The following is a 20457-nucleotide window of genomic DNA, read 5'->3' on the forward strand; positions in this document are numbered from 1 at the left end:
ACAAACACCGGCCGCCGTGCCGCTTGGACTGAACAGTTTATTCTGGTTTGAAATAAAAAAACAGAAAGCCTGGGCGGGCGGGGCGAGCATACGCAGGGTTTACCCCGCCCGCGGCTTCCGGCCCGGGTATTTACAACTGGAACACCTCAAACAGTAAAGAGTTATTGCAACAGGACAGCACTTGCCTCTACGGTCAAAAATCTCAACAGGTGTTCAGAATCATGACTTGTGGATCCCAAAAGGCAGTTGTTAAACATGCAAAAACATTACTAAACAGTATTATCTAACTTCTACAACTGTCAAATATTTGACCTTAATAAGGAAACCAATTACAAAATACTTCCTTGTAGTGCTATACAAAAGTTATAAAATTAAGATTCTATCAACCACTTTTAAATATTCCAATTTTTCAACAGTGCAGTTTTTCACATTTTTATCATCACTGAACATTCTGAAGTAAAAAAAAAAAAAAAAAAAAATCAGCAAATTAGATCAAAGTGATGTAATCTTTGGATCCCTTTATTCCTGTGGCCTTCATATACATACACAGACACAAATGACCAGGTTTCTATTTCAGCATGTCAGAAAGTTGCAACTAGTTATCCAGAATTGGTGAAAAGTCCGTACTGTCATTTGTGACTTCGTGGTGTTAGAACCAGAGTCTCAATGTCTCCAAGCTACGGTCTATCAAAATGCAAACAACTTCAAACACTAAGAATTCTTTAAATTGCTCATGTCTACAGGTATTACAACAAAGTTAATTTTTCAAGAACTGACAAATGGAGACAGACTTTTATCCCAGGCATTGCAAGAGAATCACCAACTCATGTGCCTGGTCCATTATTAAAAAAAGTTAATATTTCTCACTAAGTAAAATTAATTGCAAATCTTGACATATGAAAATTCCTTTTCTCCTTTTTTTGAAAATATCTCCTTAACTTGGTCAAATCCTGTGAAATGCCAGAAACTACAAAATCAAATTCTTGCAAGAGCAGTGAAGTGTGTATCCAGTTTTGTGTAATGGAAGAACATTTTCAAAACTTCTATATAATCTAAATATAAAATCAGACATTTAAGCTTGAAAAGCTGCTAAAGGAAAAAAACCCAACTAATTCAGTGTTCTTCAGCATATCAACTTTCTGCAATAACAGTATGTTTACCGACTTAAAAATGTTTATTCTTTAAAAAAGTAGTTGCTTTTTATACAGCTATACAAAGTTTGTAATGTTTCTTTGGCAATGGGATATAATGGAATTTTACAACTATATAAAAACTTTCCTTTGCCTAAGAAACAGTATTTACTGTGTGTACATATCTGACTGACAAAGCAAGTTTCTACTGTCCAGCACCCTAGTTGAAACAAGAACAACTACCTCAAAAGGGATTTTACAGGATTTCCAAAAAACAACCTTCGGTGGGTCAAAACACTCACAGTATCGACGGCCTTCTGCATACCATTGTCCTTACAATTTGAAGCAATTATCAAATACAGTTTAGTAATAAGAAAAATCCTTTCAGTGATGAAAAAATACTTAAAACTCCATCGAAGTACTGCTTATAATTAACTATACATAAGAAATTACTTATCCTTCTGTCTCAAATATATTTAATGCTTACTGTTTTCAAAGATGGCCATTTCTCAAAAGTAACTGCATTACACCCCTTTGAAATTAAATAGTTAAATCCCAGTGCTGGTGACAAGTATACAGCAAATTAACTTCACTCTTTGCAGAGATCAAAACTAATTCTCTGATTCAAGAAGATCTAGACGTTCACCTGGTTTGTAGCTTTCTTGTAGACTACGCAGCAACTTTGTTGTCTTTCTAGAGGGAACAAAAGCACAGCGTTAAAATTCATTTTGCAAAACAAACTCTACAAACTAATCTGGGCAACAGCCCTGGGAGCAGTTGTGCTGTGCTGGCTATTCCCCATGTCCTGCAGCAGAAACGAGACCTCTGGAGGAGATCAGGTTGGCATCTGGTCAAACCCCCTCAGTCTGGCACTGAGTAGAGCAGCTCGTCACTCCAAATACAAAGCACAGCACAAATCCTCAGCCCTTACACCACCTCCTACTCAACTGGAAGGCAGCAAAACTCTTGTTCAGAAATTCAAACTGCTAATCTTCAATCCCTCATTTCCATTCATGTTCAGCTACCCAAAGTTTCTTTGTTGAAACTGTTGAAAACGAATCAAGGAACAGCTGAGGGGAAGTCTCACAACAGAGAGAAACGTGCTGTGATGTACCCCCCTATTTTTTTTCATTTAAAAAAATTAAAACTTCTATTAAAAAATCAGAGATTCTTGTTTGCAAAACTCTAACTGCTCATGCAGTAAACTAGCAGAAATTGTTGTTCTGTCCCAGTCACAACTCTACAAGCCTAGTTTATCTGAACCAATCTGGATAGTTGTCTTTGTTACTGATCCTAACCAGTACACCAGTCTGTAAGATTTGTGCCAACTCATTCACAAACAATTCAAAAGTTTGTTGCACAATGGAAGCAAGTTAAATTATTCCCTCTCATTCTTTATATTTTACAATATTGTTTGGAAAAATTCTTGCAATTTACATCTCTAACACTTGCATTCAATCTGTAGAACTTTTTTTCCCCTTCTTTTTCTTCTCCTCCCCAATACCAGCTATCAGATAGCTACTCAGGGCATGTGACAAAAGGCAATCTTTGTTTTTAGTTGTTGATAGTAAAATGATGCCATGTTAACTAAAATTTCAGCATTAACGGACTTTCAATAAAAGTAGCTCAGAGCCCCTGCAAAATACCACTCAAGAAATTCTAGTTCAACATCAAATCTAAAAGGAGGAGATGCTGAGCACTCCTTTCCCAGAACAGAGGACTGGGTCACAGTAAGATGAAGAGCACCTTACCCTATACTCGAAGTCAGTGAACTCCCTGCCTCCACGGCCCCCTCGGAATCCGCCGCGGAAGCCGCGGGGGACGGTGAAGCCGCCCCTGGCTCCGCCCCGGCCTCTGCCCCCTCGGAAGCCGATGACGCCCCTGCCCCTGTAGCCGCCGCGGCCGCGGTTGGGGCGCAGGGGGATGCCGAAGGTCTCGGCGTTCAACCGCCGCTCCTCGGCCCAGGTGGGTCGCCGCTCCCTGCAGCACAGAACAACACGGATTGCTGTGAAATGCTTGGGAAGGAAGGGAGAGGTGCCAGAAAGCCTGTGAGGTGAAAAACTATACATTAATCACATGGCTCTAAAACACCTTAAAATACCTTCCTATGACCACATTGCACTTGCCCACAAAGAAATTTTGTGCTTCTTATTTCTATTTTATTTTTGCCAGCTGTATGTGGAAATGAGCTCTAATCACCTTTGATTCAGAGTTGATTGTAATGAGTAGCACTAACAGTACCTTATGATATAAACATGCATTAAGCAGACTAACAAGCTTATCCTTGCAGGCCATACCTATTATCATCACAGGAAATGTTATCAAAAAAGGATTTGGTTTTGTCATAGTAGCAATTGGGTCCAAGTGGATCTTCCTCATCAGCATTCCCTTCGCTATTTTGGGTATCAACACCTGAATCACCTTTGTCTTCTCCATTTACAGGTTTCTCTGGTTTCTCAAGTTTATCTTCTGGAAAATAAAAAGTAAACAGAAGCCTAAAAAACCAGCACTGTTAAGTTATTCCCATTCAGAGAGGAACTATATTGAATGCTACAAAAATAATTTAACGTGGAAATCAAATAATTTGACATGAAAATTAGGATGTATTGCTGTCTGGAGGCTTCTATGCTTCCTGTGGGTTTAGTTACCAAAAAACCCTGCAGCAGAACAGATTTGATACCCATCTATTTTCTTCTCTCTTTAGCTACCTCCTTCCCGGGCTTAAGAGCCTCACTCAGTGAATCCTCCTAAAAGCCATCCCATGGTTTTGTTCATCCCCGTTGTCCTTCTCCTTTGTCTTCTGGTTTTGCTGCCATCTCCTTTGAGAAGCAGGGCCAGCATTCTGACTTTATGATATGTTTCTTTCCTAATAATGCCTCAAGTTCAACTCACTGTTTTAACTGGTACTGAAAACAAAGCTGACGGTTCAACACCAGCAGCTATTACTATCTTCAAATCTCATTCCTAAATGTCTACAGCTTAAATCTCACGATGCTTTGCATAAACTTCAAGATAACCAGCTCAATCTTTCCACACCACACACAGGAACTACCACACTCGCAAACATTTCTATAGCTATTTATGGTTACTGTTCCCTTTTCGTCTTATTATTCTGAAAAAAACAGTATCAACAGCAAACCATCAACTGAATGAAAAATGATCCAAAAAGACAGGTGAGCACCCCAGGGCAGATCTTATGGGACTCAACTGGTGTTTCTACCCTACATTGAAATCTGACCATTTATTCCCACCTTTTGTTTCCCAGCTTTTAGCCAATCATTCACTGAAATAGGGAATTCACTGTATTAACCTGCAACAATTTAGTCCAAAAATAGCAGCAGTGCAACAAGCAGGTGGCCAGTCACAAGAGAATGAGGTAATCAAAACAGAAGCCTGATAGAAAATGAATGCTGGCAGCATGGTTTTTAACTACTCCTGTGTTCCTCTGGAAACAGATAAAGCAAGGAAATGCTAGAAACTTTCAAACAAACTCTCCTATATACTACAGTGAAGGTCTGATCCCAAACTCCTTTGCTTTTGGTCTATAATTGACATTATAATTTTGGTCTAATAACTGAAAACTTAAAACACGGATTTTCTTTTATTGCATCCTTTAGAGAACTTTAATAAACATTATTGGGACTTCTAGTTAAGTAATCTGTATTTTAAACAGAGACTTGTTAGAACTTCACAGATGATATCTGCTAGTTAAAATTCGTTAAAAAGTCAAACAGTGACCCAAGTATTTAATTAACATATGATCCCAGTTTACTTATTAATTGGTTTTTGAATTTATTTTTTAATGACTGCAAACAAGACTTAATACTATATGCCTTTCAAGAGTTGTTCTCCAAGGTAAGGTCAAAACAGCAAGACACAGTTTTTCCATGCTCAAATCTAAAGCCAAAATTGTTTTACCTTTTAATTTAAGTTTATTATGAAATTCTCTATCAATTTCCTCCTTATTGAATTGTGCATTTGCACTTTCAAAGTCAAAGTCCTTCTCAAACTTCATTGGAACATCCCTCCTAATACCAAATCTTCCTCGGCCCCCTCTGTGACCTCCACGGCCTCTCCGTACTGCAGCTGCACCTGGAACTGAAAAGAGGGAAATTTTGTTTGGTTTTGCTTTGTGGACTGGCTTTTCTCTGAGGACGGTGGAGGGTGTTTTGATTTTGGTTTGCTTTCTAATTCCTGGGGTAACAGGTTGGGACTTCAGAAGTGCAGGAGAATGTCTGTTGTTTGAAGTGCCATCAGAGCAGCTTGTAATTTGTAAATTCACTTACAGTAACAATGACAATGACACAAAAAGCATAACAGCAGTAAATTTGTGTGTAAAAAGACTCTCTAGAAGTCATTAACAGTTTTTGGAAGACAAGTTAAAATATTAGTGGCTTTTCAGTCAAGCATTTTTCTGGAAAGGCTTTTACTTCATGCTATTATGTTTATAAATCTGTATATATATCCGATATAAACATATTATATATATATATCTATCCGATATAAACATATACTTGATTTATATTTTTATTTAAATTGATTGCTTAGTATAAAACAAGAAGAAAAGATTTTTCTCTTTAATGCTGACTTCTTTTGCTTGTATTCTTCTGGCTCAATGCAAAGTTGTTACCGTCTCAAAGCAAAATATGAAATAATTTATGTATTTTAGTAAATTTAAAAAAAACGTATTGGTCTGAAAGTAATGATAGCTATTTCTCAAAACATGATTTACCAATTTGTCGTTTGTTTTCATTTCTGAGTTCATTTTCTGATCTTGAAACCTTGTGTGCTTCAGCTAAAGTTGGAAATAAAAACATGATTTGTTTATCCAATTAGGTATTTTGATCATACTTTTGTATATATAGTTCAGATTTTAAAAAAATCCAAACCTATAAATGTAAATCACATGTTTAAATCATAAGATAAAAAAAAAGGAATTTAGAATATATACTTAAATTTAAAAAGAAATATGTATCTAATCCAGATCTCTGCTGGCCAGCCTAGCAGTAATAGACAGCAGGAAAATTCCTATGTACTACCCTTTAAAAGAGCACTTTGTATGTGTATGGAAGGAATTAAACTGTATGAAAACTATCCAAAGCTACCTCGTCTGTGCTCTTGGTTCTCTAGGGATTTTTGGCTTGCAGACACCAAAGGTCTGGTTTGTACAGGACTCCTCCTCCCAACTGGTGCTGGAGTGGGCAGGTGGGCTGAAGCTGTTTGTACAGCTTGTTCCATGGTGGGGCTCCTTCTCAAATGGTCCATCTGAGGGCTTGAACGACCTGGGCAAAAAATAAAGCAAAACCAAACCCCACAAGGTTATTTCTGATCTACAGAGGTGAGTTACTGGTCTCAACCAATCTAGACTGACAGGTTTATTTCCCTTAGCAGTCAAGACAACTGTGTTCAAAAAAAGTTCTGTACCATCAGATCCACTAATTCAGAGTACTAATTCAGAATAAAGGATGTTTAGGAATGCCCCTTCCCTCAGTCTAAAGAATAATGTTTAGGATACCCAATCCCTACCAACCCATTAACGACGTACATTTAGGTGTGGAATCAAACTTTGGCATTGATTGGAGGTAAAAGTGCTCCTTCTGCCTCCCTGGGATGCCAAGTGGGAAGAGGCTGCTCCCAAAGGCAGCTGTGACGCTGCTCAGGCGCTGCTGCAGGGTCCCTGCCACCCAGGACAGCGGCACGGGCTGGGCTCAGTGCGGGGAAGGGGCTGTGGGAGCTGCCCCACACAGCCCTGCTCACACAGGGCCACGTGCAGCACGAGGGGCTGCAGGCAGAAGCACCTTCAGAATGGAGCCATTGATCCAGCCAGACAAGTTTACAACATCAAATAGGTAAATCTACTAAGAAATTAGAAAAAGACTCAAGTCCCAGTGAGTAGAAGAACAAGGTTCTATCTATCTCATTACAAAACTAACAAAAGGAAAACAAAAAATAAACCAAACCCACAAGAACTCATGAACAAAACAATAAATCCAATCATACCATACTTGCAAATGACAAAGACAAAAAAATATTTCTCAAAGCAAACACTCAGAGAAAACCACAGGAAATGCTGTGGCAGAATGTATGCTCACCTGGAGCATAAGTCATACATGTCTACAAATTGTAAGGCTTTAACTGCAGAAAACCAAACTTCTCTTTCAACAGAGAAATGCTCAGCGTACTTTTACCCCTTGAATTAATCCAACAAAGTAGGACCTATTTTTGGCAACCCACTCAACAAGTCCTAGAAACACTCCTAATGAGTATGCAAATCTCACCTGGAATTTAGGAAAAAAACCCTGTTTGCTGTGTTTTGCCTTTTAACATGACTACATAATTTAAAAACAGCATTAGGAATATATCTCGGCACACACTTTGACAGCAAGGAATAGTGGAAGAGCAGGAAATAATGGGGTTTGGGTTTTTAAGGAGCAATGTTAACAACATTTGCATGAAGGTGAGGGTGAAGGTGTTCATTGTTTAGTATTTTTTTTTTCTTTGCCATTCAAGTATCATCCAGAATCTCATTTTTTCCAATATTACATAAACTACCCATACAGTTCCTGTTAATATTAAGATGACTTAAAAGTCATGTCACCACCTCTATGGGTGTAAAATCAGGTCTGCTGTTAATATCATCTATGTAACTATGCATGAATGGAAGAACTACAGTTAGGAATAAATATTTTAATATTTTAAGCTGAAGGACTTCCCATTTCACTCAGTATGAAGCGTCTGCAGTTCTGCCATGTTATTAATAAAACAAAATACTGAATTTCCACATGTATCTGTTTGCTAACACTATGTCACTTAATTAAGCCCTACTTCTCAGTACGGTGCTTTAAGGGTAACAATAAATGTGTAATAAATGTAAACAATAAATATATTGTGTAAACAATAAATATAATGTGTAATAAATGTAAACAATAAATACTACCTGCAGCACTCCAAGATGTAGAGAAAACACATTTAAAGAGCAAACACAAAGCCTCTCAGTGTTTCCTGGGTTTAATACCAAGTGTTTTCATGAGAGAATTCAGCTGTTTGGTTGGAGTTTCTGGCAACCACCAAAACCACATGGACAAAACTCATCAAAAAAGACTGAAGTCACTAAAAAAGACTTTACCTTGAGACATCTGTGTTTTTAGTGATCTTGCATCTGTTGTAAATGCAGAACCAACTGCAGTGCCTTGGGACATGCTAGCACCACCTGAAGAGTCTGTTCCAAAAGATGTTAAAGAACCTCCTGCTTTGAAAGAAATAATATAGTTGTAAAATCTGGTTTAGACTTTTTTTTTAAATTAGCACTAAATTATTAGTGAAGCTTTATTAGGCAGTTATTCTAGAGCACACGTAAGTCTGCCCCTCCCATACAGTTTTAGTTTAATCTAACAGATGTATGCACATAGGCTGGTAAGACTAATATCTTGATTTTTTAATCTAAAATGAAAAATAAAAGAGCACTTCTAACTTCACCATCCCAAGTATTAACAAAACGCAGTCATCTTACAAAGCCATACATGTTATTGGTATATATTTCCACTTAAGATCTTTTCAGCAAAAAAATATGACTGCCACATCTTATTAATTGATATAAAATTACAGCCAATTCTACAGCCTTTCTTTTGCATGGCTAACATTTTCAGTACCAGGAGTAACACTGCTGCCGGAACAGTTATGAGACTAAGTTCCTATGAGAAAAACTAAACTGTGAAATAAACTCCCAGGGAGGAAGGAAAGTTGGTTGGTGAGTCTCAGAGAGAATGTGCAGTCTAAAGGAACAACTAGCCCATGCAGCTCACAAATATTTCCAGCATCTATTTCCCACCTAGCTAACACCTCACAAACAGCTGGAGGATTGCACTGGCACATGGTTGCTGAATAATCTAAATCCTTAGTTAAGGCACACAGCACCTGGTCAAGCCAATGGCATAGCTATGGGACTTCTGGAGGGGCTGCCTCTACTACTTGTGAAATATAATGAGTACTGGTCCCTTTGAGATAGGTGTTTAGTTCTCAATCAATTATTTTGATTTAAAATGCAAAGACTACAAAGAACTCTCTACTTTGGAGCTAAACTGCAGAACTAACAGAGATGGAAGACTTTGAATCTGCCTTAGGATAAGACAGTGATGAAATTCTAAGCAGCGATTACTGTCTGTGCACACAGAGAGCTTCACTCCCAGGAAAACAGCGGATCACCATAATGAACCTACCAACTCCCACCGCGCCGAACTGCTGCCCCACCAGCGGGCTCGGGCTGAACTGACTGTACGCAGGCATCCTGCCAAAAGGACCATAGGACCCCACGGACTGGAACGAAGATGACGTCGAAGATCCTAGTGAAGACTAAAGACAAAACACACAACGCACTAGCAGAAATTCATATTTACACCAAAATTAGGAAATAGTTCTGTGAGGCAAGACATGTAGAAACTCTAAAATAAACACTTTCACAAGTGAAACACAAAGTGTCACTTTCACAGCTTAGAAAGCACTTTTACCCTTCCAACACCACAGACCTGTGGAAACAGAAACACAAAACTTTGCAATCTTTTCCCTACAACCTCAGACACCGGACTCTCTTGTCCAACATACACATATAAGCTTTGTTGTCAAATTTAGGAAGTGTCCTATCTTTTTCCTTAAGTTTCAAACCCCACAGGTACAAAAAGACACCCAAGCATACTGGAGGAGGCTACGGTTATCACTATTGTTGAATGCAACTTTACCACTCTTCACTACAACTGACGGAGGGACTTGCACCAAATTTAATAAAAGTCCTTGGAGAAATGCAAGGGCACATCATAAGTAGTTCAAGAATTTTATCCTACAGAATAGATAAAGCAGAAGACTAATATTACATTACGGGATTATCGACATCCATTTGAAGCAAAAGATTTCCTCTTGCTCTCAGGGATGATTTTAAGATACTCCGTAAGCACAATCAAAAAGCCAACAAATTTCTGAGAAAACTATTTATCAGTCTGTTTACTACAAAATTACAGACTAATTAAATCTCAAGGCTTCAAGTTGTAGGTTGCTTTCCCCTCAGAAACCAAGTATTCACTATTCAAATAACTCCCTTATAGTATGAAGACTGTTTAAAAACACAGCTAGATGAAATACTTTAAAGTAATAGTTAGCAAAGCCTGTTGAACATTAAAACAAAAATAAAACTAACAAGCAAACAAAAGCCACTCATTATCTGGAGATATTTCAGCATTTACTCCATTTTATTTATATCAAGTCTGATCTTCCCAAGAACTATGTGTCCTAAGCCAAGTTCCTTTCAAAAAAGGCATCAAGACCTACAAAATGTCATTAGTTGGCTTTGAAGACAGCAGCTTTGGTATATAGTGCACTGTGCTAGAGTTAGATTTCAACCTTCATTTTCACAGTTGAAGACTGTGAAAAGGAGAAAATCCTTCCAGAGTTCTTTACATTGGATTGTGAACCTTACAGTGATGAACACTTTAATTTTTAAACACTCGGCTAGAGAGCACTTAAGCTAGCAAGTTACCTCTTCAGCAACAATTATTTACAGCTCTGTTTTGACTTACCTGAACAATAGCAGGGTCCTGTGGCAAGGAGCACTGAGGTTTTGGTGGCTCACAGACAGTCAGGTCTTTAATGTCGCTGCCACGGAATATAATGTACTCGAAGACCTCATCGCGAGGTGGGATGGGTCTGTCCGTTGGTCTGTCTTCTGTACCAAAGGAGCGAACTGCACAGGTGGGAAGGGAGGAAAAGAATGAAACATCCCACATTCAACAAAAGGGTTTCAAATATACTGCAGACCAACAGCTTTAAATAAAAAGAATAAAATTTAATTGAGAAGAAAACCCTTATTGAATAGGTATCATAGTCTTTATCATTATCAACTTTCCTCAGACAAACAAGTAATTTAAGCTAAAAAATCTGAGTTAAAACCCAAGCCAAAAGACTGAGACATCACTTATGCTATTAATTACATGCTGAATATTTCAACCGTTTTGTGAGGTAAGGAGAAGCAGCAAGGCAGGTTTTTTTGGCAGTAAGTCAATCCTATGAATCAAGGAATACATGAGTTTACATACTTCCTATTCTGTATTTGCAAAACAGGAAAAATATGCTAATACTACTAAAATCTGGAATATTAAATGTTATCAAATGTGAATTTCTTGAGAGATTCAAAATTTAATAAAACAACAAGAATTCTGTGGTATGTATATACAATTTTCCTAAGCAAAATGCATTCTTCTTGCTGGTGTAAGGTTCATATGATCTCTGCCAAATTAAGCAAACTCACTGGGGCATAACTATCTTCCTAGTGTGCACCATACTAAGACATTAAATTCCTTGTATGGATTCCAACAGCTTTTTGACTGCACAGCAATGAGGCAATCAAGCTCTTCCTTTTGTACTATGTATTATCACTATCACTGTACATGGATACCATCACTTTGCTGTCACTGCCCTCTCAGAAACTTTCCCCACCCTTAGACTGCCAACCCTGGGTGAGTATCAAATAAAACAAATAACTGAAGAAGAGATTTGTCTCCAAGGGCTAGTTGTGTAAGCAAAAACTATGAACAATGGATTGAAACCAGAGAGGGCAAAAAACCAAACCCCCAAAATCATGACAGTCACATTCAATCAAAATCTCATGAACTTGTAGCAGCTTTAACAATCCCTCAGGACTAGGACTGTTTTTGCTCCAGCCTTTTAGAGAGTGTTTGTTTGCTTTGCAAGGAACAGGTTATGCTGAGAAAAAAACAAAAAAAAAATCTGTATTTTGCTTTAATTTACCAGAATTAGATTTCCCTCCATTTTCAGATGCATCAACATTTTGGAGACATCATTAGGCACTTATTTGCAGCCACAGAATCATTAGTCAAGAAAAGTAGAGTCTCCCATGGAGATTTATAAAGTGATACTGAGTCATTTCTCAGGCTGCACCAGCCATCTTCCATCACTGCTGCTTCTTGTGATATTGCATAAACAGAGCTTAACAGTCAGGTATTAAAATCTTTTTAAGAAGCATAATTCAGGGGTAGAGAGATCATGACCACACTACAAAGAAAAATAACATTAAGTAGTTACAATTATTTTGTTCATGTATCACCTAGTGAGCTGACTTTCATTATCTTTTTTGTTTCTGTGCATCTGAAAGTCTGCTCTGAATGGTACTACAAAGTGTGAGCAATGTAAAAAGGCACACACTGTTCAGTTAATGTCAGTCCTTGTTAGGAAAGGAATCTGTCTTCTTTTCCTCTGCAGAAAAAAGTGTCTGGAGCTTAAGAATTTGCAGAAATTAACTCAAAGTAATGCACAGTAGCTTAATAACATTATCAGTGGGTCATGTGCATTCCTGGGTCAATTCATTCCATTGCTTTTTATTCACCAGACTCTTCTATTTCACTATCTTGACCATGGATCTACCCTTTACTTTCTGGCCATCTTATACTCTATTTATCAGATAACTAATAAATTATCTTGGACTTTCATTCCATCATTTGATCTGCTGCCTTGGTAGATAAAACCAAAGTTGATTTTGTACTGCTTCTCTCTGTCCCACATTGAAATGGTTTCTCTAGTAGCCATTTTGTCTACAAAGGTGCACAAAAATGGCCAGAGTATGATCAGTAAGTTACCAAAGGATTTTACTTTCTAGCTAAAGCAAAGAAACTACTCTATAGCAACACCACAGAGAAAGGGTAGTAAGTTGGAGGGTTGCATCTTGCCTTTACATGGAAACAAAAATCTGATGAACTGTGGAAGAAACATGCTTTGAAAGTATTTAAGTCAGAGCTACACTACACAGCTAAGTATTTTAATATTAATACTAATGTCCCATGACACATATAGGAACAGTTCTGACACCTAGCAATTACCTTTCTCCACTCTAAACCAATTAAAAAAAAAAAAAGGGAACCTCCAGACTTTCATCTACTGATGTGCTGAAAGAAGTAAAGGGATTTTAGTGTATGTTAAAAAACAATGTGTTTCTCCACACCGTGAAATTACTATAACATCAAAAGGAAGTTTTTCAGTGCCAAAATTCAGAATTCATCTTCAAGAGATTCAACTGTCTATGCAGCTAACTCAAGACACTGATTGGGTTGCCAATGGTTTATCAAGAAAACACATCAAGACTTGCTACTGAAAGTTTGACTCTTCCTTTACTTCTCCCCTGCCCCAAAACAAACTGGTTTTATCACAGCCTTCTACAAAATACAAGCACAATTTCATCCAATGAAGATTTGCTCTGCTGGAGAGGGGTAAGCAAACACCCTGATTTGCAGTTCAGACTTGCTCTCTCACCACAAGCAACCAATATAACCACTCCAAGCCCAAGTTCCTTTTAAAGCAGGAACCAGAACTGCGTGGGCGGTGATCTTAGGAAGGGCTGCTTAACGAGTCCACCCCGGTCAGGTCCTTCAGGGTAGTGTTAAGGAGTTGAAAGTTACTTTTTGTATATCGCAAAGGCATACCTACCTTTACAGTTTCTGTTTTCCTCACTTAGATTAGGATTTAACACAATCTGAGCTCATGAAAGTAAGAAGTCTAATATTAGAAGTGGGCAGTATAGCAGGATTTTAGAAAGAAATAGCTTTTACCATGTTTTCTCATACTCAGAAATACTAAGTTGCCACAGTGTCAAAAGCACGAGGTATTGGAGCAGCAGGAGGCTTAGAGCTCTGTCCAGCTCTGACTCTTAGGGAATTTCCTCAGACTATCTCCTTCCTCCAGAACAAGGTGCAGTAGCTCATATATAGCAAAACACTGAAGAGTGAGAGGAAATGAAAATAAGCACAAAAAGATTGTCTTGTGAAAGACGATGTTACAACTGCAGTAAATCTATTCATTTCACCTTGTCTATTTCAGGATTGTTTTTGAAAGAGCAAAGCTGGCTTAAGGACTTGCAAACAAAAGGACAAGCAGTACATGTTAAAAGCAAACTTATTTTTTGTCAGTGTAAATACACACAAGTCAGTAGCTAGCTAAATAGACTCTCTTGAGCCTATTAATCTATTTACTTGTGCTCAAGTAGTTCCACCAGCTTCATATTAAAGTGCTGTGAACAAATTTTTGTACAGATTTTGACTGTGATATTACTACTATATGATATTTTAATGTACATTACCATAGTGTACTATTGTAGCATTCAATGGCAACATAGCAACTTTCTCTGTCAGTTAATAGATATGATTACCTGTTGATTAACACAGGGAATCTAAGAAGAATGTTAATCAGAAGTGAAGCTATTGACTCGGTGAGCAAGAGGACTCTGCTCCCCCAGAAGGTGAATTCCTGCAAACGGGCAGCTCAGTCTGTGCACAACACTGACACTCTTCACTCCCCGAGGAGCAAACACAGAAACCAGCTCTTCCCTGCTCCTGAGGCACCAGGAGGAGCATGGCTACTAAAACGAGACCACCACAACTAAACAAGTAATTTCAATTGCCACCTCTCTCCAAACATCACAACCCTTTCACTGCAAACATGCTTTGACGCCTGCACAGCACAGCAGCTCCTTCCTCCAGAACAATTACCTCAGCCTGCATTCCCCTGCTTGCAGGGAGATGGAGCAGGCTTTGACAAGAGGAATTTTTCTGCTGTGACATACTGTGCCCAAGTTTGGTTTGGCACACAGGCCCTAAACTTCAAGACATGCAAGGAGCATATTACTTAACTGACTAAATAATACATTCCTAAAAAACTGATAGAAATTTAACCCTTCCCTTTTCCGCTCCCACCCCTGAATGAGCTCAAGCTCAGGATTTCAACTTTCCTCTGTCTGCATTTCTGAGTCTTTCAGTTGCAAATAATGTTCTGTAGAAGTCTGAAAGGGAAGTTTTCCTTTGGATGTGTCATTATACCATGGACAACACTATCACAGATGGTTGAAAATGCCAGAAGTTTAACTACTTAAAATAACCAAAAGCTGTTTCATTAGTATCTATCAATTTTCATGGTCCCAAATGCTAAGTGAGGTCCAAGAGTTGCTAAGTGAGAACTCATGCACTATAGCAGAGACAATATATAATTCTGGTTTTTATACTCACTTTCCTAAGGATTCCCTGTTGTTGAAGGAACAAAGCTTTTTCTGACACAAAATGTTGTTCTTACACAACTTATCTGCATTAAAAATAACTCTGTCTAAATCAGTGCCTTGAAATAGAAAAGCATTATGTATAACTAATATGAAAGATCACATCTCCTTTTTAATGCCACAACATTTAAGATCAAGCACTGTGGCTATCCTGTAAAAGCCCCAGGTAGGGCAGCAAGCATTTCCCAGCAAGAAAACTAACCATAGCTTGCAAACTCATTTTAAATTGCTTAGGCCTAATAATGTTTTAAAAATTAATCATGATTTTTTTAAAAAACTAAGTGTTAACAAGAACCATGGATTAGAAGGACATTTCAAGTTATTTTAACTTGAGACTTGACAATAGGTGAGTAGGTTTCGATTCCCGACACTGTCTCTGAAAAGCTGTTGATCTAAAGAAAACATATGCACCAATAACATTTAAGAACCTCAAATGTCTGCACAGCTTGCTTAGTGTCTGGAATCCACTATGGATGGGTGTTTCCCCTGCTATTTAAATAACTATACACTTATACACTTTGTGAAAGGATGCATCACTTCACCTTATCAGACTCCAGCTTAGGTTAAAAATGTTATGCTCAATATTCAACAGTTCCTATCTTTCTCTAACTGTGAGACAGAGGCCACAAGTTTTGCTTAGTGAAAACGTCACCATGCTGTAAACAAAATGCTGATTAGAGAACTAGAGCAGATTGCCCCCAGGAAGGAAGGACTACAGTCTTCACAGACTATACCGTCTGTGCTGGCAATCCAAAAAACTCATTTCTGTCTGAAACCCTCAACATTCTAAGACGAATGAAGGCATTCCATGAATACAACTTCATGAGATAAATCTCTGACTTTGGTTTAGTCCACACAAATCCTATGGTTGGGCAATTCTGTAGTTATTCAAGAACAGACTTTACCTCTACTTTTGCACTTTATGTCACCATTTCAGTATCCTCAGTTAGAATATGAATAATGCTGAGGTGCCCTGCATTCAATTCAGGGAACAGTCACGTCACACACAGTACACTACTCAGCAACTAAAAGCATCAAGTCTTTTGGGGCCATGTTTTGTCTCTCTCTGGCAAAAAAAAAAAAAATTACATTTGTGGTCAAGATTCACACTGAACAGTTCTGGTTTGACTCTGGACTCAGCACAAGAAGAAGAGGTAACTATTACCTGATCAACATATTTACAGCTAGAGTACAAGTTCTGCTTCTTTCACAAACAGACCTGGCCAATAATTTTAAGCACACCTGCCACCTTACATATACACTGTCATATACATTGAATGGTCTAAGCCTGCAGAAACCTGAATACTCTTGAGTGGAGCATTCTGCTCATGAGCACAGAGACCTGCTCTACAGTCTAATATGGTTGTTAGCAGTTCCACATTAATCTCAAGATTTTTGGTTCCATGTGGTCTAGAAATACTGGTTTATTCTCTTCTGAATCATAACACTATTACAAAATACACATTTTTCAGCTAACTCAGCCAAGTTTTATTAAAGCAAATTTAATGGTTTAGATTTACATTACTGATGAGAGCTATGAGAAGAGCATAGATTAAACTTGTAACTGTAGTTTGATCTATCTTAAATATGTACACTTTGGCAGATACACCACAACATGACTTAACCACTCCTGAGAAGTCATGCAAAATTCCCTTGGTCAGCACTAAATCAGTCTAATTTTGGACAAGACTATCACAAGGTCCTCAAGGATAGGATTCTTTTTCTATGTGCTTTTGTACAAACCTTAATAATCACAGCATGCAACTGAAATTTCTGAACATTTCTTTTTAATCACAATATCCAGCTTTTACTTGTATAAACCAAAACCAGCTGTCCTTTCAAAGTAGATAATGCAACTCCAGCCAGGCAATTTAACCTAAAGGCAACTTTAGAAGTAAGTAAAAATTACATAGTGAAAGCTAACTGCCCTGTAAGTGAAATGTGCAAGGCTGGGACCAAACCCACTGTAAGGTATTGCAAAGCCCACGTATCACAACTTACAAAACAGAGTAACCTAGTTCTTAAAAAATAACGGGGGGAGGGTGTTGCTTGCGAGGAGGGAAGGCCTTAAAGTGACACAGCGCACAAACAGGAATAACCACAAAGGCCAGCGAAAGCGAACACACTCACGGTATGCACCAGCACCCGGGGCAGCTGTGCAGAACGGAACAGACCCGCGTTAAGCCTTTCCTATCGGCCAGGAACCGAGCTCTGGAATCCTCTCTGTCCCGAATATTTCATTTACACAAGGACTAATTTTTCCTCTTACCTAATGGCTGCACAGACTCTCTGCTTTTACATATGAATTTGGGTTACTTAGCAAGACTTCACAGATGCAAGACGTGTAAAGGAAAAGAATGCTGAGTGTTGCAGAATCTATTATAAAGAGGTTATTAAAAGTTCTGACTTCATGTTTTACGTTGAGAATGAATTATCATGCATGAGAAACACTTAAGTCCTTCGGACACCCAGTTTCAAATATTTTTTTGCCCCCAACTCTCTTCTCAGTAAACCTGTCTTTCTAACTTTCTTACACATTCACAAAGATCCCTTCTCTTTCTCGATATATAAATGTGCGTATATATATATGTGTGTGTGTTTGTGTGTCTTCTGACCGATAACATTCTCGTACCATTTCGATCTATACTGCGCCATACACCTCCAAAATCAACAGCTTACGTTCAGCTTTTGTCGGCAATCCAGCACTCAGGATTCCCTTCAGGCCCGAGCTCTCTGCCGTCCTAAGATGCAGAGCAACCCAGTCATACACGGCCCTGTAGGTCTGGAATTCTTAACGATGCAAAGAAAACCTTTTTCCAGCCTTCACCTCCTACTCCCTTTCACGCACTAGCTCTGGACCGCTTCTACCGTCGCGGGTTTCATACTTGCACTCTACCAGGAACACCTCTGAGCAGCCCCGGCGCCGAGCCCCGGCTCCTCTCCGGAGGGTCCCTTCCCGGAGCGGGGGACACGGGGGGGGAGCGGGGCCTCGCAGCGCTGTCGCGCCGCCGCTCTCACAGCCAGACCCTCTCTCGCTTCCACCTCCCCCGCAGCCGCCCCGCCGGGAGGACGGCGGGACGAAGCGGGCTCTGATCGAGCTCCGCCGGGCCCCCGCAGGCTGCAGGCCACCGCCGGGGCTCCCCAGCGCCCGGACAGCGCCGCGGCTCCGGCTCTTCGCTCGATCCCGGTCCCGAGGCCTCGATCCCGTCCCGCGGCCGCGCTCTCCTCCCGCCCCTCCCCGAGCGCCGCCGGGCCCGCTCCTCCTTACCCTTGGCCAGTGCCACCGTGGAGTTCTCGGTGTCGATGGTGTACAGGATCCCCTCATAGCGGATCTCAGCCTTGGAGATGAGGCTGATCTTGCTCCCGATGTAGGGCGTCCCCCCGCTCATGGCGCTGCTTCTCGGTCACGGACACCCTTTCGCCGCTGCCCAGGGCTCCTTAAGCTAGGCACAAGCAGCCAAGCAAGCCCGACCCTGAGTCGTAGTAGGCGTTGTGCTCCTGCCGCCCCGAGCCGCCGCTCCCCACACAACGGAACCCTCGCGCAGCCCTCAGCGGAGCGCTCAACACGGCCCGCGCCCCGCGGCTCCCAACATGGCCGCCGCCTTCATCTTCCCTCACAACGCCCCCCCGCCCGGCCCGCCAGGTGCATGCCGGGCGCGCAGCTACTCTCGCGAGAGCTGCGGGCGGGGACGCTGAGTTGGGGGCGGGAACGTCGTGGCGTGGCGTCGGGGTCCCGCACGCGACGGCGGGAGCGGAGCGCGGAGCTTCGGCCCCATTCGGCTCTGCCCGGCTCCGTTCGGCTCTGCCCGGCCCCATTCGGCACCGTTCGGCTCTGCCCGGCACCGTTCGGCCCCGCTCGGTGGTTCTGTGTCGCCGCCCGGCAGCCCCGGCCCCGGCGCAGCTCGTGGGCGGCCACCGGGCAGGTGACAGCAGCTTTGGTGGTGGGGCTTTCGGGGTGTGGAGGGGCCCGGTCGTTGAACGGCAAATCCTGGGACCCCCATGGGCAGTGGACAACACGCGGAGAACCGCAGGAGCGGGGTGATAACATCGGTTCGTGTTTCCCTTTTACTCTGCTGAGTGCTGAGAGACAGATCCTGGCAGCCAGCACTAAGCAACACGATTGTTGATGAAATCTCGGCCAAAGAGTGGGATTAACCATGAAAACCACCCTTTTAGTACAAGTAAACACTCACAAACACCTCATGATTTTGTGATTGCACTTGATTTGTGCACCTTAAGTAATTTTGTGATTAAAGTAAGAATCACAAATGAGGCTTCTGTTGGAGGCCACGATGCTGCCTCAGCCCCCCCTGGAAAACACCACAACAAAGACCAGCCTCTGGAAAGGTGACTTAGCTTTTGTTTCAGCAACTGGACATTATCATGTCGCAAAGATTCAGCAAGTATTTTGTGCAGAATAGGCCTCTGAAATGCAGTAACAAGCCAGGCTTTTCCAGAAGGGGCTGCAGGTGCCTGAGCAGGAGCCAGGCCGGACCCTGGAAGTTTTGTGCCCAAGCTGAGCTGTAAGGTTTCCAGGAGGACTGCAGTGCCCTGGGAGCTTTACTGTAAGTGCTCCCAGTGTGTCCTGAACTAACTCGAAGATCATGAAGCAAAGTTCTGCTGTAAATGACTGGAGAGACCCTATCAAGTCTGTGGGACACCAGTGTTGAAAATTTGCATTTGTAATTCAGCTCAAAGTAAAGCTCCTGTTTAGAGAAATAACAAAGACACCTATATTCTGTTACAAGGAAAGAGGCTGGTCTGTGGCTGCTTCTCGGAAGGGAGGGAAGGGAGGAAGGAGGGAAGGGAGGAAGGAGGGAAGGGAGGAAGGAGGAGGGAAGGAGGGAGGGAAGGAGGGAGGGAGGGAGGGAGGGAGGGAGGGAGGGAGGGAAGGAAGGAAGGAAGGAAGGAAGGAAGGAAGGAAGGAAGGAAGGAAGGAAGGAAGGAAGGAAGGAAGGAAGGAAGGAAGGAAGGAAGGAAGGAAGGAAGGAAGGAAGGAAGGAAGGAAGGAAGGAAGGAAGGAAGGAAGGAAGGAAGGAAGGAAGGAAGGAAGGAAGGAAGGAAGGAAGGAAGGAAGGAAGGAAGGAAGGAAGGAAGGAAGGAAGGAAGGAAGGAAGGAAGGAAGGAAGGAAGGAAGGAAGGAAGGAAGGAAGGAAGGAAGGAAGGAAGGAAGGAAGGAAGGAAGGAAGGAAGGAAGGAAGGAAGGAAGGAAGGAAGGAAGGAAGGAAG

General features: G+C 40.9%; 1 protein-coding gene across 3 annotated transcripts; it reads right to left on the reverse strand.

Moving 5' to 3' along the window:
- Positions 1-23: 23 nt before the first annotated feature.
- LSM14A (LSM14A mRNA processing body assembly factor) lies at positions 24-18841 on the reverse strand. Of its 3 annotated transcripts, none has more exons than XM_053987790.1 (10): positions 18497-18841; positions 10694-10857; positions 9347-9479; positions 8257-8376; positions 6236-6412; positions 5863-5925; positions 5049-5228; positions 3428-3599; positions 2882-3110; positions 24-1823 (listed from the first exon to the last, which is right to left on the reverse strand). In XM_053987790.1, the coding sequence occupies exons 1-10, from the start codon at positions 18615-18617 to the stop codon at positions 1800-1802; spliced, it is 1383 nt and encodes a 460-aa protein (XP_053843765.1). In that variant the 5' UTR covers positions 18618-18841; the 3' UTR covers positions 24-1799. The 3 variants fall into 3 exon arrangements, with proteins under 3 accessions (XP_053843765.1, XP_053843764.1, XP_053843766.1); XM_053987789.1 differs by having other exon boundaries at positions 8257-8379; XM_053987791.1 differs by lacking the exon at positions 5863-5925 and having other exon boundaries at positions 8257-8379.
- Between the last annotated feature and the right edge of the window lie 1616 nt (positions 18842-20457).

This window comes from Vidua macroura, chromosome 11, assembly GCF_024509145.1.
Source record: "Vidua macroura isolate BioBank_ID:100142 chromosome 11, ASM2450914v1, whole genome shotgun sequence".
Taxonomy (NCBI): Eukaryota; Metazoa; Chordata; class Aves; order Passeriformes; family Viduidae; genus Vidua; species Vidua macroura.